Below are 22051 nucleotides of genomic sequence, written 5' to 3'. Positions count from 1 at the left end.
ACCTCTTCAAATGCTCATTAATGGAAATATTTAATCAGCCAATCAGATCGCAATGACTCAGTGCATTTAGGAATGCAGGCATGGCCAAGATGACCTGATGAAGTTCAGACAAAGCATTAGAGCATAAGATGATTTAAGTGAGTTAGAATACGGTGTGGTTGTTACTGGCAGACGGCCTAGTCTCAGTATTTTTGAGAAGTTTGAGTAGTTTTGATGTGCACTGACTGGTGTATGAATGAAGTCTGAATGACAAAGTCTATCTATCTATGCATCTGCAGCAGCTGAAGACCAAGAACGGGAAACTGAGACCACAATTCACACAGGCTCAACAAAATAGGAATTTAGAGAAAATGTCACCTGGTTTAATGATTCTCATTTTCTGCAGCAACGTTTGGATTGTAAGATTGTCAAACTTTGGCATAAAAAACATGACAGCCTCAATCCAACCTGCCTCGTATCAGTGGTTCAGGCTGGTTATGATGTAATGTTGTGTGGGGTATTTTATTGGCACATTTTGGGCCCTTTAGTACTGCACTGAGCCTTGTTGCTGACCATGTCCAGCCCTTTCTGACCACAGCTGCTTTCAGCAGAATAATGAACCATATCACAAAACTCCAGTCACCTCAAACTGGAATCTTGAACATGGCAATGACTGCACTGTATTCAAATGGCCTCTGCAGTCACCAGAGCATCTTTGGGATGTGGTGACACAAGGGATTCACATCATGGCTGTGATATACAACAGACAAATCTGCAGCAAATCTGCTTTCATGTCAATATGGATCAAAATCTCTGAGGAATATTTCCAGTGTGTGTCACTGTGGCAAAATATTTTCCCGATGACAATCACCCGCTTCACCAGGTGTTTGTGCATCTGTCTGTTGCGATCTCATCACAGAAATAATCTTGAGTTATTTTTAACATACTTTGTCAGTCTAACTGTGAAATTTGCTACTAATGGGCTGCTTCTACAGACTTTCATTATACTATAATCTAGTCACCACCCAGAACCCAGTCCTACACTTGTACTTCAGATGTTCCTGTGCGAAAAAATGTTAGGTTGTCGCTTCTCTTCAGATTTTAATTCCTTTGAATATTATCTTTGTTTTTCTTTTTTCTTCTGTTTTCATTTTTCTGCTGCACAGTCCAATCCCCCTGCTCCCCGAAACAAGTTAAGTCTTATCTCACACACACATACACACAGACAAACACGAAAACACACTTGAAAAGATTAGCTGTACTTCCTGTTTATGCCCTGAACCCCCAAACACAGAGAGGATCTGTGTTTGGGGGTTCAGAGCAGAAACAGATAATCTGCCTTGAAACATAAATGTCTTGTATAGGTTGCCATGAGTCCCACTGACAGGCACTTTTATTTGATGTACAATTAGAGAAAGCATTTATTTGATTGGATTGTAATCCCCTATTGTGAGAGTAAAGGAGCCACGAGCTATTTTTAGGTCTATTTGAGAATTTGACAGAGCTTTAGACAGAAGGGTGATGGGAAAGAAAAAGGCTGCATTTTGTTTACAGATCCCATTAAAGCTGCTTGTTGACTGAAGCAACTTTACTGTAAATGAATGCTTAGGTTTCCCGTACATGCTTTAATAAATTAATGACAACAAACATGAATACACACACATACACAAACACAAATGCTTCTTCTGCATGAGGGATATAATAAATATAGCAACTAAGTTTTCTCTTTCGGTTTAAATGCTCTTATATAGTAAAAGCGCAGCATCACCACAAAAACAACTGTAAAGGGATTAAAATGGCCAGTGTTTATGTAGGATGTGGTGTTATTTAGAAATTTAGAGTAAGCGTTTGGAAATGGAGAGACACAGTATTGCCATTTCCAAGTATTTGCTTGTCTGCCTTCACATGCATATGAACTTGAGTGACATCACATTCTTAATCCATGGGGTTTAATATGATGTCAGCTCACCCTTTGCAGCGATAACAGCTTCAACTCTTCTGGGAAAGGATTTCCACCAGGTTTAGGAGTGTGTTGAAATTTTTGTCCATTCTTCCAGAATGACATTTGTGAGGTCAGACACCAATGTTGGATAATCATCCATGTCTTTATCGACATTATTTTGTGCACTGGTGTGCAGTCATGTTGGAACAGGAAGGGTCCATCCCCAAACTGTTCCCACAAAGTTGGGAGCATGAAATTGCCAAAAATGTCTTGTTATGCTAAAGCATTAAGAGTTTCTTTGAAACTAAGGTGACTGAGCCCAGCTCGTGAAAAACAAGCCAATGCTGTAATGCCTCCACCATCAAACTTTAGACTTGGCACAATGCAGTCAGACAAATACCGTTCTCCTGGCAACCGCTAAATCCAGACTAATCCATTGGATTGCCAGACAGAAAAGTGTGATTCGTCACTCCAGAGAGCCCATCTCTGAGAGCACACCACTGACGTTTGGCTTAGATGCAACTGCTCAGCCCACTCCATGAAGCTCTCTACGCACTCTTCTCGAGCTGATCTGAAGGTCACGTGAAGTTTGAAGGTCGCTCTGTGATTTTACGTGGCCTGCCACTTCTTGGCTGCGTTGCTATCATTCCCAATCGCTTCAACACTAACAGATGACTATAGAATAGTCAGCAGTCTGTAGCGAGCACAAGTTGCACAGGTAGCATCCTATCAGAGTACCGTGCTGGAATCCACTGAGCTCCTGAGAGCAAAGATGAATATTAATATAACCAGGTAAAATTTTTATAAGGTTTTAAGTTATACATCATACATACGTATGGTACTTTGAGTAGCAGGTGGATGCTGACACGGGAGACTGCAGGCCAATCACTTTCTGTCTGCTATGCTTTACCTCAGGCGGTATGAGCCACTCAACTAGATCTCTCGACCTTGTTTATTTTGGAGCGCTTCGGAGCCTTGAAAGGAGTAAAATATCTGACAAAATAATATGATCTGCTGTGCAGTTAACTGTGCCAACAGACCAGGAGGGCTGCACTTCAGTTAGTGAATTTCTGGTATTTTATTTGTAGGCATCTAGCTGGCCCTATGTTATGAGTTAGCTTCTGCTATCTGATATCTTTGGACTGCAGCTTCTTATCCATTTATGGCTACGTGTTAAATGTTAAATTCAATGGACTCATATTTGCTTTTGGGAGTCACTGGCAATCAGCAAATTTTAATGCACATGACTATGGTTTGACATATGAACAACTGAACAGCTTTTGCTTGCTGTACTTATTCCTTTTATTATAGTGGCAGCTAAAAGTTTCCCCTTCAGTAGAAGTGATGCAGAACTAAGTGCATGGTTTTGTGTTTTGTGTGTCTCTCCTCCCTGTATCAGCTGCAGTACAGGGTAGTAATGAACAGATGATATTCATGTATAAGACGTATGTAGCAGGATGAGGTGAAGCTAGAACCTATAGGTTCACAGGACAAATCTGAGGGGTAATGAGTGAGTAAAAAAACAAGGTTCTGTAACACAAATTAAAGCTGTGCCCACACTGGAAGCAATTCTCAGTAATAATATTCTCAGATACCAGAAACTGAATGATATTCGGCGATTGAACCTGCTACAGGTTAAATAACTGCTGCCATCCAAGATAAACATTTCTCGACTTTCAGGTGAGACCTTGAAATGACTACCAATAACAGCACCATGTACTAGTGACTGACATGTACGCTGAATATAGAATAGACAATTGCCTATTAATTAGGTAACTTTCAGCTTCAAAGCAATGTGCAAGGAGTGAATCGCTTCCAGTGTTGATGCAGCTTCTGCCCCCCCGACTCCAGAGACATGAATGCATTCCCAAGGCGTTTCCACCCAGATTTATCAATCACAGCTCAGTAGAATTCAATTTTTATTTATCCATCCATTCCTCCAAAAGATTTCAACACTAATGGTCTAAATCTGAAAGTACTGCTTAGGAGGGCAGCTAGATGAGTACACAGTGCTATTCTTGCTTGTTTTTATTCAGTTTCATGGATGTTTTTACCTTTAATGTATGGTGGAAAAAACTACTTTAGTCACTCGTGTTGTATGAATGAGCAGTTCTTAGGAAAGCTAAGACCCACAATTTGCACAGCCACTTTGAACAGGAACAATCACACATCCATTTGGTGAGTGCATTCTTCTTGCTGTGGTCTTTTCAAAAAGGAACTTTATTACTCCTGCATGTGTTTATCCAAAACTCTATCCAAACAGACTTTGCAGAAGGAAATGTAAAATCAGTGCAAAGACACATTAAAGCAGGAGTACCGTAAAGAGTGTTCTAATACAACTTCTCACTCATTTAGCAGAAAAACAAACACATTTTTTTTTGAAAATTTTACAACAACACTTTTGCTGAAGCCTCTGACTGATTTGCTTTCACAATGTTTTTCCAGCTTTTCCCCAATGAGCTTTTAATTTAAATATGGAGACTGCTGGTCTTTCCATCCAGTGTTTCAGGTTATTATCTTGCTATACACTAAACTCCTGGCTAGCCAGTCTTACTTGCTTTGTTACCACCTGTTTCCTCACCATTCTAGCAATACACACAACTACTTCCTGCAATGCATTATTATCCTCATTATTGCAGAGAGTGTAGTAAAGTTTTATCAAATACAACCAGTGGGTTTTTCATTCTCCTGCGGGAATTATTGCGATCGCTTTCAAATCGTTATTATTTGATATTGTATGACAGCCTTTATTAAACTGTACAAGGGTAAGCACTTTATCGCTTAACCATTATGCAGTTTAGGGTTAAAGGCTGAACTTCAATAAAACTGGGAAAATATTGGTATGAATAATAAGGTTTTACATGGCTAATATAAGCATCATTTTCTTAATTTGATGAAAACAGCAACCTTATGTGTTTGTACTGAGTATAAATACAGGATTCTCTATGCATGACGTCACACTGGGTCAAGGGGAGGAGACACACTGACCTGCTCCGTAAGACGCCGTGTCCTCAGGAAGAAGCCCAAAAGACATCCAATGACCACAGCCATCACTGACATGATGAGGAGCCCATTCTGCTTGCAGACATTCTTCACCCTCACCCACACTGCATCCAAAGCCATGGCCATTGTGAGTCACCTGTCGTCCGTCCTCTCAGCAATCCATAAATGTGGCCCAACCAAAGCTTTAAAATCCAGGTGTGAGAATGAAGGAAAACTATATAAAATTAATGAAGAAAAACTATGCAAAATATCCACTCCTCTGCAACGTTTTAAAGCACCTTTCGGCTCAGCATTCCTCTTGTCTTTACACTGCAGCGATCTGCACTAAGCTAAGAGGATCCTCTCACTTTCCAGGCATGCCCTCCCATCCTGCCCCACCCATCAGCATCCCTGTGTGGGCTGACCCACTGTGAGTGGGTGGGAACAGCTGGCAACCATGTCACAGGGGGTTAAAGATTCCCAATCCTGTTATAGTGCTACTGTATTAAAGAGGTCTGAAGCTGGATTAAAGGTCCATGAACAATTTGACAAAGGTTAGCGGAGTAACCTTACGGACCCTCTGAGAAAACAGGGGGATATTTCTCACACACAGTGGTCATTGAACTGCTTTTTGAAAACTTTATGTTGGATAAATCAGCAAAGCAGAATTCATGATGATACTGGGGTTCACAACCAAGTATGACCAGGAACAATGCTCATACAGGATTTCGGAAAATTTACTTCCAAACCTTGTCACCATTTTATTATCCCCAAATAAGATCTCAACCTTAAACAAATTCAGTGAAGATGTTATAATGAAGTTTTAATTAACAATGTTCACTATTTGGGCATTTGTGCCATTTGTGTCAGTAAATGAACTACACTGATTTCTCATATCATATCGTCTAACAATGGTATTTCAGTTCACTGAGGTTTGTGGGCATCCATTTATATACCACTCTCTTAAGGTCTTAAGCATCTCAGTCAGGTTTAGGTCTGGACGTCTGACTGGTCCATTGCAACATCTTGATTCTTCAGTCATTCTGTTGTAGATTTGCTGCTGTGCTTTGGATCATTGTCCTGTTGCATGACCCAGTTTTGGCCTAGTTTTAGCAGACCGACAGATGGCCTCATATTCGACTCTAGAATACTTTCGTAAACAGTGGAGTTTATGGTTCAACTCAATGACTGCAAAGTGCCCAAATCATCAGCCCTCCAACATCATACTTTGCAGCTGGTATGACATATCTCATCTGTCCTGATAACTTTGTTCCAGATGTCTTCTGGTTTCTTCAGATACAGCTTTGCAAATCTAAGCCATGCTGCCACGTTCTTTTTTAGAGAGAACAGGCTTTCTCCTGGCAACCCTTCCAAACATACCACATCATACTGTAGTAAGTTCTGAATATATACTATATACTCCTCATTAAATTACGAGTCAAGTGAAATTAATTTTTAACCTCTTTTTTTATCTCTTGAACCATGCCAGGCAACTTCTGGCGAAGCACAGAATGAATTTTGAGAAACAGTTAAATGAGGCATATAATTCAAGTTCATACAGAGGTCATGTTCAGCTATTATCTCCTCAAGTTTTCCGACTTGGCTGTCATCTTCACTCTTCTCATGCAAGTACATGGAGCACTTCTATCCTATTTTAAAATCGGGGTATAATTTTGATCATTTCTATTTAATACAACCATCTCTGAAGGGGTAACTTGATTGAAAAAGTCCCATTATTGTGACTTTGGCCCTGTCTGCTTTCACTGAAGGTGATAATCTGAAGAGCTGCTTATTGTGTTCTTGGGTTGCTTCTCTGGTCATCATTCAAATTCAAAATTCAATGAGAAAAACAAGTGACTAGGATGACTATAGAACTGGTGAATAGGTCTAGCAGGCAGACGAACCAAGGGCAGTTTATGTAACTGTCCATGCTTTACAGATGAAGTACTTCATGGTATTCTATATCTGTCATTTAAATAGGTCTGTCATATTTTTACGTAAACCTGGAAATAATCAGAAAGTTTAGATTCACAAACAAAAGAAGAAGAAATATTTCTGATTCTCTGCTGCATTTCTAGGCCATCAATAAGCAGATGTGTGACAGTGGTCATGTCTCAGTCAATTTTACTAACAGCTGGATTTCCATGTGTTATACATTTCCTCTGAAGCAGCATTCAAATGATAATTAGGTGGATTTGAACGACTCATCAGAGGCTTGCTGGGGGAAATCAATCTGCAGCTTTGCTCACCTGTGGCTTGTTAAAAAATAAAAAGTTTTACTGCAGACTTTTGGTTTGAATGACACATTTGAATGACCATTTTCTCTCATTTGTTATGTGACTTACTTCGTCAGCTCATATTAAAAAGGTGGCACACAAAGGAGGGCGCTCACCTAGATCTAGCACGGCACAAAGGTCTGTTCAATGCACCATGATTTCATGCTGCAAAAAAGGAGAAATAGTTTTGCTATGTTCTGTTGGAACTGAATGCATTCGTGTTGCAAATACAACCTCATTTGCAAGCACATTAGAGATTTAGTACCACTGCTACAGTGGTAAAAAGAACTAAACTAAAGTGTTTTTGTTTTTCTCAGTGCAGGGTAGCAGAGGCTAGACTGAAGGTTTCCAACGTGGCACATTAAAACCACACAATGTGGAAACTGGATAAGTTGTACCATCAAAAGGCCAAGTACAGTTTACTGAAGGTAAAAGAGCTTGTTAGCCAGTTCTGCTTTGAGAGCACGAAGGTCTGTTGTCAAGAAATATATAAAGGTCTTTGATGTTTTGCATATTCACAACTATATGCATGTGTTTCTTCTGTATTTAAGTTTGTTTCAAGGTTATGGGGAATAAAAGTAACTTTGACAACACAGAGCTGTGTGCCTTAATTTACTTACTCTGGCATTTCAAGTTGAAACTGGCTGAAGGATCTCCACTCTCTTTACATCACACAGAGCCATCAGAAACAACTGTTGGAAACAAAGCATTAAGAGCACCCTCAAACCTGTTGTTGTTGTTATTATGATTATTATTATTATTTTACTTACTTTACTTCATATTTAAAATCCTGCCATGTTTAATATATAAAATCCACTACTGTAACTGTATGTATACAAATAGAAATGATAAGAAATTAATAAAAAAATATTCTCTCTTTCTTTAATAGCAATGAAGGTATAGCATATACAGCCAAGGCACTAATCAGTTTCAAGAAACAAGTTGGAAACTATGAATGCTTCGTATCAGCCACAATTAACGATCTGAATTATAAGTGAAAGGAAGAGATCGTTAAAGATTGGTTGTGACACACCTGACAGCAGGAAGTCCTTCCTCTCAGTGTTAAAGCTGACAGATTTGAGAGAACTAGAATGAAATGCAATTAATAAAATGTCTTTTCAGATTCCAGAAATGTTTTGATGCACTGATGATGACAGAATGAGTCTTTGTTTCATTTTTAATTATTGTAAGTGTGATTCCACAGTTTGGGATAAACATCAGGATTCGCCTTATTAGGTCTTTGTCTGAATAAACATAAACTGTTAACCTGCCTGATCTGTGTATTTTATTTTTGTAACATACAATTTCAAAATTTACAAAATTCTTTTGTCATATGTTTGTTGTCAAACATGTCGTCATATGGAGCTGGACCACCATGCTGCTATATATCTCTCTATATAGATACAGATATATATAGATCTAGATCTAAATAAATAGATATAAAAATATATATTTTCTGTTTGTCTATCACATACTCAAGAAGCTATTTATAAATAACTTCGAACTAGTGGTCTGGCTCATGATGCTCCAGTATGTAGTCGACTTCAGTTAATCCATCGATGTATGCGAGTGATGTGGGTCAAACACTAATTGCATAAAATTACTAGTCAGGAAGCATAATTCGGTGGGAAATGAAATGGGATTAATGCACTTATACAACATTATGCTGACAGGTTAATTGCTATTGACTTCTGTCCCATAATTTGGGATGACTCATTTCCAAGCATCCTGTTTGTGTTTTCATTTTATTCTACAGCACAAAGCGCATTCAAAGAGGCCATGGGTAATGAGCTTTGGGCCTTAAGCTTATTTTTTGATACTATGGACTTTACCCTACAAAGGTATGGTACCACTAAAGTGATGTTACTCTGTATTGTGGAGGTTTAACGGAGCTGGGTAGCCACATGCACAATTCTTCCATATTAAATTTTTGCCAAGCTTTTCTTAAAATGCAGAGCTGTAGTCAACTATTTTTATAATCAAAAACTGCAGTTCACATTCTGCAGTCTGCTCAGGCTGAATCAAACAAATTTGTACCAGATTCTAGACTGAGTGAAAACTTCTTTTGTTCTCAAAGAATATTCTGTAATTTCAATTATGTGACGTGTTTTATCTCAGAGGACTGCACTCTGTATGAAGTGAGAAGGAATTATAAGCTTACAAAAGACCCTGTAAAGGTAGGAATCATAGCCAATAATGAACGTTGTGTGGAAAAGATATGGGACTGGTCACTAAGCCACATTTGTCACATTTGGTAAATATCCCATTTCCATTACCCATAGGTGCTGTATGCCTACCCAATACACCTGACCTTTAACACAGAGTTGGGCTCAAGGAATATGACAAAAATCACTCAGGAATAACAACTCATGTATGTGCGGAGATTTGGTGTTCAGTTTTGGCCACTGGATAGTTAATTGTTTTGTCACTTGGGAGGGAAACTGGCAACAGCTAATCCACTGGGTGTATTGTTCAGAAGTCCAAGTGATTAATTTGAATAAAATTGTTTCCTGTTCAAATAACAAAGCACTTTTAGGGATAGAAAGTGGTTGACTAAGGTGTATTGTACAGTTTGTCAGTCAGGTTAAATGCTGAAAGTATTCTGGTGTCCAGTAAAGAACATTTTCACTGTTAACTGGTGTTGATCCAGAAAGCTGCAGCTGTGTGAAACAGCAGTCTTGTTATTTGAAAGTAACTAAGAGCAGTACGCCTGTCTATTTTTAACTGGTTTTGGTAACACACCCATCCGTTTCTAGTAAGAGGAGAACTCTGATAACTTTGTGATAATAAAAGCTCAATTTTAAATACATAAGAAGGCAGCCATGAACAGTGATGCATACAATGTACAAGCACAACAGTGCTTTGGTTAAGGTTTGGTGTATTTTATACAGAAGAAGGTACAATCTGATAAATGAGCTTCTTAACAGAACCATTCGCTGAGCTAAGAGCCCACTTAGTTTTCTTACCTAGCGTTTCCTGTACTGAGAAACGAAGAAGTTAAATCAAGCTAGTGTTCACAGATAAAGGATTTTGAATGAGCAGTCATTTAAAATAATGTGATAGTCTAAAAGGCTTAGTTTGCCTCTCTGCTTACATGAGTCAAAACACAAATATATGTATTGTGGCTTCATTACATTTCCCGCTATTAGAATAGATTTTCAGATAATTATATAGTGTTGGTTTACCTGAGGTTCCAGGTCCTTCACTTTCGTAACATTATTCTTACAAAGCTATTGGAAATCCAGGCTGCCAGCAGTAATCGAACAAGAAGCATGTTAGCTTATTTTTGTATAACTGTTGTCTCAATTGTTTTACAACTAAATTAACCAAATTTTAGTTTTTTGCTTAATCAGTTGCACTGTAACAAGCATGCTATATAAACATAATTCCTTAAAAAGACAGTATTAAAGTCTAAATGTAATTTAGTAATTGTAACAGAGTAACACAGTATCTTCTTCTCTGTCTTGGAAGGTATATTTTTCAAAATGTGACATCTTTCTTTTAAAAATCACCTCAGGATGACCTCAGTGCTGCCGTTTCTGCGCTATGTATCTAAAAGGCAGCATGGAATTGCTTTGAATGGAATTTGCTCTGGCTTTGAAGACACACTCCTGCTGTGTGTTTGCACAACTCCAGCCCCAAACTTCTGTCTGCTGCAGAGATTTGTTTTAATTTATTTATTTCACCAGGATAGGAGTTTTAATTTTCGTTGGCCCAAAGCTTGAGTGATTCAGGTCGCTTTGTCCGTCACAGTCTGTCCTCGTGACGAGGCCATGTGTGCGGTAGTCAGGGCACACAGAATCAGCTTGCCAGCTGAATTCTCCCTAATTTGCTGTACATTCCTCGTGGGTACACCGTGATGAAGAATTTTATGGAAAAAAATGTTGCAGATGAGAAGAGATGCAGTGTTTATGCATAACTAGACTCATTCTCCCCTCCTTTCTTTTTTGTGGAACACATGAAGGCTCATGAATGAATCTGAGCGCTTTGGCGTGTTGTCTATGTGTGCCAGGGAAGAGCTCCATATGTGTGAGTAAAGTATGTGCTCATGCTGGAATCACATGTTTTGCCAGACTCCATGGTCACTAATCCCCCCTTTTTTGCCAATATTTCCACTCTATCTGGTTTCATCAGGCAGGGATTACACAGGATTAGACAACCTCCCAGAAGCTGACATGCATTCATTCATTAAAACCCCAAATGGCATTGCTCACTCAGCTCTAATTCAACCAAAATGCACCAATTACAACACAACCACCGGCGTTTATTGCTGTAAAAATGCCTGTAAAAGTATTTATATGACATGGCTGCTTTGACAGGATTGCTGTGTGCTCAGTGATTACGTAACATAGCGGTGAGGACAGCACGGGGTCCTGATGTCACCAGAATGGGGGTGGTATTGAAGTTGTAGTTTAGCTACCTTCACTTGCCCTTTACCTCAGAGCTGCAGCCAATGAGTGTGCGGGGCTTTATCCCTCTGGCAGGCTGCTTCTCTGTGCAGATGAAATAATCCGAGACTGGAAGACATTCTCAGATTTTGACTGTAGGTCACAATTTATTCATGCTTGATGCCCGATTGGCTTTACAAGGATCAATAAACAGGAAAAGGACATTTTAATCTTAAATGTTCTGATTTCATGGCCATTTCTAGCCAATCGAAAACTATATGAACATTTTGATTTTGATGATGGGGGCAGAGTGACACAGTTTGGACTCAAACTGGGCTCAGTCATGATTTTTTTTATTTTTTTCTCGTTAAGCCAGGCTCCCATTGTGCTCTGCTGAGGCTCATTAGGCATCTGTCATTTAAAGTAAGCTGTACACCAGATGATGGACAGCTCTGTCCTCCCCGCCATTTCACAGGCTTGGAGACTAAAAGAGTCCTTCTCAGTCTGTCTCCATTTTCTTTAAATTAGTGATAACTTTCAGATTCTCCTTGAATCCAAAGGGACTTTTTTGATGAACAGCTTAATGTATCCAGAGGCTGTATATAAAAATGCCCACTAAGACATTTGTTAACCTCTGTTTTGAAGGCTTGAGCTAAGCTTTTTAACCCATGGCCATCTCACTTCTTTGAAACCAAACAAGGAGTTCACCCTGCAGTCATATATGGTAGCAACTTGTCTATCAGAAGGTGTCCACATCTGCTTTCAAATGTGACCATAATTTATCAGCACACTATTAAATGCAACTTTAACAATGACAAATATTACATAGTCTCACTGAAAGTGTTGAATGAGTGCTTTTTTTTTCTCTTGAGAGCTCCTCCATCTAGCACTGGCTCGCTGACATGCTCACTCGATAGTCATCACTACGTCCAGAACCCCAGCTCTTGACATATACCATTTAAAAAAAAGAGAAATCCAAGTTTGTAAAGAGATTTTATACACCATCGCTATAACATATGTTTATACAAGATGCTTAATACACGGTATGGCCTTCTCTGAAAGCCTTGTGAATGGACTGCAAGTCTCTGGATCTGAAACAGTCACAGGGTGGGGTGTTGCAGCAAGGATGGCAAAAATACAGGCTGGAGTTCTTCATTTCAGTCAGATAATCACCAACAACAGATCAGAGATGGAGTTGTGATGGAGGTAGCAATGATGAGAGTGTTGTGCATACACTTTTTGTAGATGAAGCCACTAGCTTCAGAGCGCAGTAAACGGGGAAAAAAATTCTAAGTTGAACAATGATTTAAATCAAATGAAAACAGATCCATCCATCCATCCATCCATCCATCCATCCATCCATCCATCCATCCATCCATCTTTTTCTGCTTATTCGGGGCTGGGTCGCAGGGGCAGCAGCCTAAGCTGAGAAGACCAGACCTCCCTCTCCCGGGCCACCTCCTCCAGCTTGTCTGGGGGAACATCAAGGTGTTCTCAGGCCAGCTGAGAGATATAATCTCTCAGCGTAACTCCTCACCCCGATAGAAGTTTTCGAAGAGATTAAAATGATGTACTGAGAAATGGATTTAACGCAAAGACTGAAAACGTATTGCACAATGTAAAATTTTTGTTTCTTTTTTTTTTACTAGTATATATAGCAGCAAGATGCTCTTTGAAGAGCTGACGCCTTACCTTACATATTTTCTGAGCAGGCTTGGTCTTCATACAAACCAAACCAGTAAAAACAGATGAACCTGCTCCAAAATTCTCTGTAATGTTATTGCTGCGTACAGATAGGTTTACTGATTTTTTTTTAAAGGAGAAGCCTTTTTTTGTTGCTTAGTTCAGTTTTCCACTTTTTCTTCTATTGCTTTCTAAGTGCCAGTAAGTCAAAAATGTCCCCTTTAGCTGTCTCTTCTTGTTTGTCATCCAACATGAACTGTATACAAATAATTGACACCATGTTTGTCATTTGTCGTTTCCACCTTAGAGTTTGGAAATCGGATGTGTTGACTAATGCGTTAATCTGACTCAGGAACCACACTACACTGAAAAAAAGGCCATGTTGGATTTACTTAATTCAATAGTAAACTTGAACAACTGAGATAAATCAACACAACTTATTCATGTTCGATAAACCTGTGCATTTCGTGTTGATAAAACGCGATTGAGACATGTTCAGATGAAGTAAGTTGAGCTCTTGGAATATTTTAATCCTTCACAATTTTGTCATTTTATTTCAACACTATTCAATAACTTTTAGTCCAGTACTACTTGGTCACTTAAATACTACATGTTGTCTTCATATTACATAATGTTCAACAAAGTCTGGTTAACATAACAATTGAATGGATCTACAACAACTACCATCCTCCTATCTTTATTCTGGTTGCAGCAGGAGTACTCAGAAGTGATAGGGTACACCCTGGACAGCTCACCAGTCTATCACATAGCAACAAACAACCATTTGAACTCACATTCACGGGTAATTTAGAATCACCAATTAACCTAACTCTAATGACTGCATGACTTTTAACTGTGGGAGGAAACCAGAACACCCAGAGAGAAACCACTGTAAACTAGCCAAACTCTGGATTTGAACCCAGGACCTTCTTGCTGTGAGGCAACAGCACTAACCCCCATGCCACCAATCCAGGCTTAGCAAAAGTGGGAAAGCCTTGATTTCAAGGCTTGATGCAGAATTTTCTGTACGTTTTTGTCCTTGGCAGGTTAAACCACAATAAATAGCAATAGCATACAAGTGGTGTGTATAGTTGTCTGCCTCTTATAACTCCAGCGATTTTCCTGCAGTTTGAAATCTCATGTGATCGTGTGAATTTCGTGAGTCCAGCAACTAACCACTAGATTGTATCATGTCATCTCAACAAGAACAAATTAAGTTGTTGAATTTCATACAGATCCTACATGATTTCAAGTTCAAGATAGAAACATTCAATTTTTGTGTTCAAATTACAAGGTAAACTTTTTTAATGTAACCACCACCCAATTTACTTTATTCGGTATACCAAAAAAAGTAGAGGCGGCTGCTCGGCTTGAGATGGATGCCTCCCTCAAACCACGATCCAAAGCGCGCGAGACTGAAATCCTGTGCGTTGTCGCGAGATTTAACATTGCTATATTATTGACTTCACTCGAACATGATATGAACAATTTAATATACCCTCTCTGCATATCATGTAGTTTCTACACTATATAGTTACACTTAACTTTAAAGCATGGGGCAATTGTGTTAAATACAAGCAAGATGCTTACATAAATCCAAGAGATGGCCAATCCCTTTTTTCAGTGTAGTGACTTGGTAATCACTAAGTATCCCCATTCTAGATCGTCCTTTGCTTTTTGTCCTCTCTGACTCTAATGGGACTATGATTTACATCATGTTGTGTTCAGTAAAACTTGGCCCTACTGTAGCGACTGACCTGGAAAGTCTTTATTGAAGCCATTAAATCAAGCGAGAAGTAGGGTCATTTTCACCTAAACTATAAAATTCAACTTCCTTTTTGTCATTAGGAAAAATGTAGTTTTAAGACACATTGACTTTGCTTTTCAGAGGCTGTAAACAGTTTCCACGCTGATCCATCGAGAAATGGTGCATCATCCTTCTGCTTGCCAGGATGCTTGCCTCTGTCAGTGCGCCCCAGGGTGGCTGTGGCTACTATGTAGCTTGCCATCACCAGTGTGTGAATGTGTGTGTGAATGGGTGGATGTCTGGATATGTAAAGCGCTTTGGGGTCCTTAGGGACTAGAAAGCGCTATATAAATACAGGCCATTTACCATTTACAGGCCATTAGGAACAACACTTTAGAAGCACCAAATAATGGTCACTGAGAACAAAGAAGATAATACACCTGAAGAACAGTGTGTCTCAGATAAGGTGTGTGCACAGACAGATGTAAGGTGTGAGATCTGAAACCACTGCAAGTGCATTAATTAACTTTTTCACTAAATGACACAATGTCCTTGTGAATGCCACTGTCATATAATCAACTTGCATAGGTAAAGTCAATACAGATAGGGAACTAGCACTAATAACAGGTTTCAATGCACCTGCTTTTTAAAAGGAAAGAAGCCGTGATGTAAATGTTAACATACAGTCAAAAAGGAATGACACTTATCTTCATCCTCCACATTTTTACAGCACATTAAACATTATGTAACAATTATTGTGACACATAAAACATCATGTGTAATACTCAAAGACGACAGCTAAATACAGCTTCTAGTGGCAGACAAAGGAGGATCAGAGATGAATTACAATGTAGAATACAACACCCCATAGCTATCGTCCATGTCTTTCTATTGCTGTGCTTTATTCTGCAGCTGTTCATCAGAGTGTTGCATGAACTACACCTTTGCACCTGTATGCTCAGCTATAAAAACTCCTGTATTCCTGCAGTCTCCTTTTCACTCAGCAACAAGATTTTCAGTTTCTTCTGTTCCTTATATAAACTGCCACATATCCATACAGGCTCAAACTGAATTACTACAGTGTTTTTTATTATATTTCTTTGAAAATAAATTAGTTTTTGTCTTATTTATAACTTATTGTTCTCTCCACTACTTAATCGCAGTATTTGAGCCAGGACTGTGACAAGAACCACAGCTACAGCCAGGTCACGAAAAGCAGAACACTAAGCCAGTAAAAAAGAGAAACAAAATGTGATTCAGTCAAAAATTCCAAAATAATTATAAGCAGCGGGGCATTCATGTGTCGCTGTGTCATTCCTTGAACTTCTCAGGCCACAAGAAACCAGAAGTGAGTCACTTTGTGAGCAAGATGTTGTCGGAACGACGAGGAGGAGCAGGAAGACATCTGTACTGTGCCTTCTTTTAAAATAATAAAGTATGATATTATTCAGTCGTCATAAAACACAAATAAAAAGAAGTTGTATTTGTTCCCATCCAGTGGTGAAGTGTGTAGCAGAGCATGATAATCCACTTTAAGTGTTGTCACATAACGAGTGAAGCAAGCGGCAATTGCTGGCGCTGAAAAATGAAATGCCAAAATTTGGGGGTTATTCAGCCACTTAAGGCTGACTCCAAAAGTGAGTCAATCTCCACATTTTCTACCATTCATGCATCCAAATCTGATCACTTCTGGCTCTAGAAAAGAAGAGGGTGATGTCCATGAACCAGTTAGTTACCTCATAATGGCTAAAATGTCCATCTTGTACATAAAGTCTGTGGAGTGAACATACAGAACAAACAGTGAGTAAAATGTGAAACTTTTGTATAGATTTGTATATATATTGTAGTATATAGTATACTCCTCAGTAGTGTACTATACAAGTAGGTACACATTCCAATGTTCATTATTTTGTTTATATATATAAGTACAATGCAAAATACATTCAATACAATACAATGCATCACATGAACATTATCCAGCTGTCCTAAAGGCCTTTCCACATTTTCTGACCTCTTGTTGTTTTCATTCACATCCTGTTACAAATCATCCTGAACCTTCTCAGTTGGGTTTCAGTGATTGTGGAGGTCAGGTAATCTAGTGCAGCGCTCCATCACTCTGATTCTCTGTCAAACAGCCCTTACAGAGCCTGCAGGTGTGCTTTGACTCACTGATGAAGGGCCCACGAACTTTAAATGGGATGGCACATCGCTGCAGGGTGCTCTGGTAGTCCTGCTGGTTATGTGTTTTTCTGAAATCGGGAACGAAATTTAACAAGGCAAAAGTCTCCCCGCCCCATAGCTCGCACATGTTGTGAAATTAAATATACTAGTTTTTCACAGCACTGAACAAGTGAACTTTTGCTTGTACTCCTTCACACAGCCACTGTGCTGCTCCTTTTCCTCATCATTGATTACAGTGAATTACTACAGCCCATAGAATCTGCTAGAAGGAGGAGGAGGGTGAAACTGTATATGGGACTGATAACTACTGATAGTTGAAGTGGTTCAGGTCATTGTCCACTTTTAAAATGAACAATGATCCCAGTGATGAGAGCAAAACCACTGGTGGTCAGGTGTGAACAACCGTGGGGATACTATGAAGGGAAACTAAGTGAGCATGATTTTGAGGGGAGAAATACACAAAGAAGAATTTTCTGATGTTATTTGATGAATTTAATAAACTAAAGTTTATCTTGAACACTGTTTTATGGGGAGAATAATGAAAAAAAATTGAGGTTTAAGGCACAGACTATTTTTACCTTCTAGCAGTGCACTGAGGACAGGTTAGATGGAAGATGTTGCAGCCATGCTGGTTAATCTCAGGCAGTGCAATAGTGGAGCTCACTGCACAACCCTGTTGCAAAGTGAAAATTGAATGAAGAATGAGCTTTTATATAAACAGTAAGTATACACAATTTATGGTATTTTTAAAAATAAAGAAATGGCAATGTAAAAGTTTATGGTGGCTCTGTGGTTTTCATCAATGCCTCACAGCAACAGGACTCAGGGTTTGAACACTTGAGAGCCCTTCTATAGTTTGCATGTTTTTGCTTGGGTTTAAACTGTGTTTCTCCTGCGGTTAAGAAAAATGGGAGGTTAATGCTTCATATCTTGAACCAGGACCAGGACTGATTTCTAAAGAGTATAGTTTCCTTGTTCTGCTCCACAGTACAAAGGGCTATTCAGATTCTCTGAGGGGGGGATTGAGTATTTCATTATTTATCAAATCTAAATGTAACAACATAGTCTTTGTGGCAGGAAGGTCAGAATAAATTAAAATCCCTTTTGAAGGTGAAAAATGTAAATATTGCAACATTTTCTCAAAGAAAGCTCCCACTGAGTTTTGTGGTCCCTCATTGCTTGATACTGCGCACTATAAACCAGGTCAAAGTTCAAAGTCAAACCCAGCTAATGATTGCCATGAAAAGAAAGGCACGAAAAAGAAATTTATGAATGCTTGAAAATAAGTGAAACATGCTCTAAGCCTGCAGCATGTATCCTCATTTACGTGATAACAAAACCAGTGATTCTCCTTCTTTTATTTTTATAACAGTGAATTTCTTTAACATCAAAACACCAAACACCATCAAGCTTATCCACTTCGACTGTGTCAGCACATGGATGTAAAATTTTGCCCTTTAGGTATGGTGCCCCCATCAGGATGATCAGTGTTACTGAATACTGCCACAAAATGTTATCAGACCCTCTCACTGATTTGCTCTCTATATGGTAACGTTATTAATTCATTAAATAATTTATTCACATTTCCATGACCCTTGGGGTCCTCCATTTATCTGACTGTGGTAAGTATTCTTTTAACAATAACATGAATACAACATTGTATATGTATAGTAGGAAAAGTGAGTCTAGCATTTAAAGGTTTACTTATGTAAACGTTGCTGCATGATAACCAGTTTTAGGATTTTGAGGTGAGCATTACTGATTTGAACTAAACAGTGTAGGGACTGGAAACTGAATATTTTTATACGCTATTGAGGTCTCACCTATTCACAAAGGTTATCTGAAGACTGAGGACTTGATGTTATGCCAAAGACTATAATTACGCTGTTTGCCTACACTTACACAATAATTTTCCATGAGCTAAAGCATGAAAATGCAAACTGAAACCAAGTTTGAAACAAAATGATGGTATAATACTAGCAGACTGTTGCACAGAGTGCTGTGGCAGGGTCAGAGTAGCTGACTCGTTTACATATATAAAGCCAAATGCACAACAAAAATAAATAAATAAAATGTTGTCATTGCTTAAAAGCCTTGCCTTTTCTCTGAACCTTTGCCATTAGCACTGGCAGTACATCATATTCTGACCCAATGCTTTATGCGCCTGGGTCCTCGTGACATAAGACCAATCAATGCTCTTTTGAGATGTATTTTAGACATCAGAGCTTGGAGGTAATAAAATTCTCAGATAAAGCAGAACAGCGGCAAAATTTTATTTACAGGTTCAAAACAGACTAGAGAGCACAATTTACACAGTCGATGTCCTTTATTAGTTGGTTGGCTGCCAATTGATTTTAAAGTTCTTACACTTATTTTTAAACCCTGAGACGATCTAGTCTTTCAGCATCTTTCATCACCTTCTCTGACATGTTTCAAATCAACTTTGCAGTCATTCACAAGTGTAGAACAAGAAGCTGAGGTAGCTTTTACCCTCTGAGAGGTACAAGCTGTCTACAAGCTGCAAGTGCCGATATCATTCAAATTAAAATGTATTTTTGTTTTCTGTTTCACTTTTTTTTTTTTTTTAAATTTATTTACCATTGTCTTTGATAATGACTGATTGCTTTTAGTTTAGTTCATGCCGTTCCTTTTTACTTTACATATTTTAGTCTTGTGGGGGTTCTCTTGCAGTTAGTTGCAGCCCTTGGAATTAAACTGATCCTGTTTGTACTAATGGACCTTTGGGAAGCTGTACACTTCTCCTGTTCGAAGCAAGTAGCTTCAGCTCATTTTTCTTTATGACACCTCTCCTTTTAGGTCAGCTTTCTTCTGATTGGCTGCCTCTTAAAAACAAAAGACTGGACTGCTGTGTGCCAAGAGTAGCAAAAAAAAACAAACCAATTTTGGCTCAAAGGCATTACTTGTACATATGCTCACTCATTATTTAAAACTCTTAAAGCTAATTATCATATGTCAGTAAAACAAAATATAGAAAAATCCATAAAGTTTGACCAGTTGATCGAGTTAAAAGTCATTTAATGAGTGTTTCACTGAGATTGTTACTTCAGAGGAGCATATATTAAGGAATACAGTGGTTTGGAATTTGACAGGATCTTTCCTTTTATTCAGGTCCAAAAAATCTTAAGAGATCTTCTATTGTAATGTAGGATAGACACGTTTGTATAACAAAACTGCCATCAAAACAGCCTCTTAGCCTCTTACTGTCATCCAGTTGCAAGGAACCGGGAAATTTTGACCGTGCTTTAAAATTTGATAAACTGATTAGCTCTGTAGTTAAGACAAACTTCTTTCAACTAAGGCTCCTCACTAAGGTCAAAGCCTTCCTCCTACCAGATGACTTTGAGAGTTATACACACTTTTATTTCCTCTCGTTTAGACTATTGTAACTCTTTATATGTTGGCTGTGATCAGTCACCAATTTGACACCTGCAAGCTGTTCAAAATGCTTCAAAATTCTTTGTTCACAGTTTTGCTTTTTGTTAGGTTTTGATTTTTTCAGTAGTTCTATAGTATTCTTTGCCCTCTGTTCTATTTGAGCATTATCCTGTATGTAAAGCTGATGTTTCAGCATTTCCTCATTTGGTATCAGTGTGGCTGTGGCTCAGGAGGTAGAGTCACTAATCAGAAGGTTGGTGATTCTATGCCAGTCTGTTCCAGTCTGTACCTACCACAGGTGTTTCTCAAGTATCCACGAGCAAGATACTGAATGCGTAAATTCTCATCACAGTGGTAATGTTAGATAGAAAGCACTTAGGAATGGAAGAAAGTACTTGTATGAGTGTGAATGGGTGATTGAGGCTTTTAGTATGAATCACTTTGGGTGCTCAAGCAGAGAAGAAATGTGATATAAAAGAAGCAATCAGTATTATCAATCATTTCTTTTTTAATTTTATGTGTTTTTCTTCCTGTCCCATTGTTTAGATCAGCCATCCCCAAAGTCAAGAGTGCTGTGGGCCACTCAAGAACCAGAAAGTCCCAAGTCCCTTAAATCTTCACTCTAATCAAAAGACAAGTGAAACTGATGTTTTACCTTGAGATTTTTAGTCAAAAAACATAAACAACACAGGCTGTTGGCTGTAAATTGCTAATGCTACCCAGGCCACTATGTGACCCGTCTGTCACTACACACAAACCTCAATATAACAGCAGCAAATTTCGATCGAGTAATGAGTAATATCACAAATTTACCACCTCCAATTAACAGTTTTTGTTTAATTTTTATATAAATAAATAAATATATATATGGTAGATAAATATCTCACTGTACATACTTGTGAGTAATTTCAAACTGAATTCCTGCTATTACTGTGGCCCACCTACAGACAACAACCTGCATCTGAACACAGCCAAGACCAAGGAGATGGTAATCGACTTCAGAAGAACAAAGCGATCTGAGCACTCTACCCTCTACATTGATGGGGAGGAGGTAGAAAGGGTAGAAAGCTTCAAGTTTCTCGGAGTCCACATCTCGGCCGACCTTACCTGGTCCACAAACATCTCCCACCAGGTAGGGAAAGCACAACAAAGGCTGTACTTCCTCAGGAAACTACGTCAGGCTCAATTACCCCAAAGACTGCTAGTAAACTTCTACCGCTCCACCATTGAGAGCCTTCTGACTTACTGCTGCACACTCTGGTTCAACTGCTGCACTGCGGAGGACAAGAGGAAACTGCAGCGGTGGTGAGGGCAGCAGAGCGGGCAATCGGCACTTCACTAACTCCCTCAGAGACATCTATACTGGCAGACTTCAGCAGAAAGCCAGCATCATCATTAAAGACCCCTCGCACCCTGGACACTCACTTTTTCCCCCTTCCCTCTGGTAAACGCTACAGGTCCATCAGGTCGAAGACAA

General features: G+C 38.9%; 1 protein-coding gene across 1 annotated transcript in view; it reads right to left on the bottom strand.

The window, feature by feature from the left end:
• The window catches only part of slc1a7b (solute carrier family 1 member 7b), a 47493-nt gene extending 42296 nt beyond the window's left edge, over window positions 1–5197 (bottom strand). The window contains exon 1 of the mRNA XM_039606359.1: window positions 4910–5197. Coding sequence (XP_039462293.1) covers window positions 4910–5050 — 141 coding nt within the window. The 5' untranslated portion in view covers window positions 5051–5197. The remainder of the gene's footprint in view (window positions 1–4909) is intronic.
• Window positions 5198–22051: the final 16854 nt, after the last annotated feature.

This window comes from Oreochromis aureus, linkage group 23, assembly GCF_013358895.1.
Source record: "Oreochromis aureus strain Israel breed Guangdong linkage group 23, ZZ_aureus, whole genome shotgun sequence".
Classification (NCBI taxonomy): Eukaryota; Metazoa; Chordata; class Actinopteri; order Cichliformes; family Cichlidae; genus Oreochromis; species Oreochromis aureus.
Note: the sequence above shows the minus strand (reverse complement) of the source record. Positions and strands in the feature narration are given on the sequence as shown.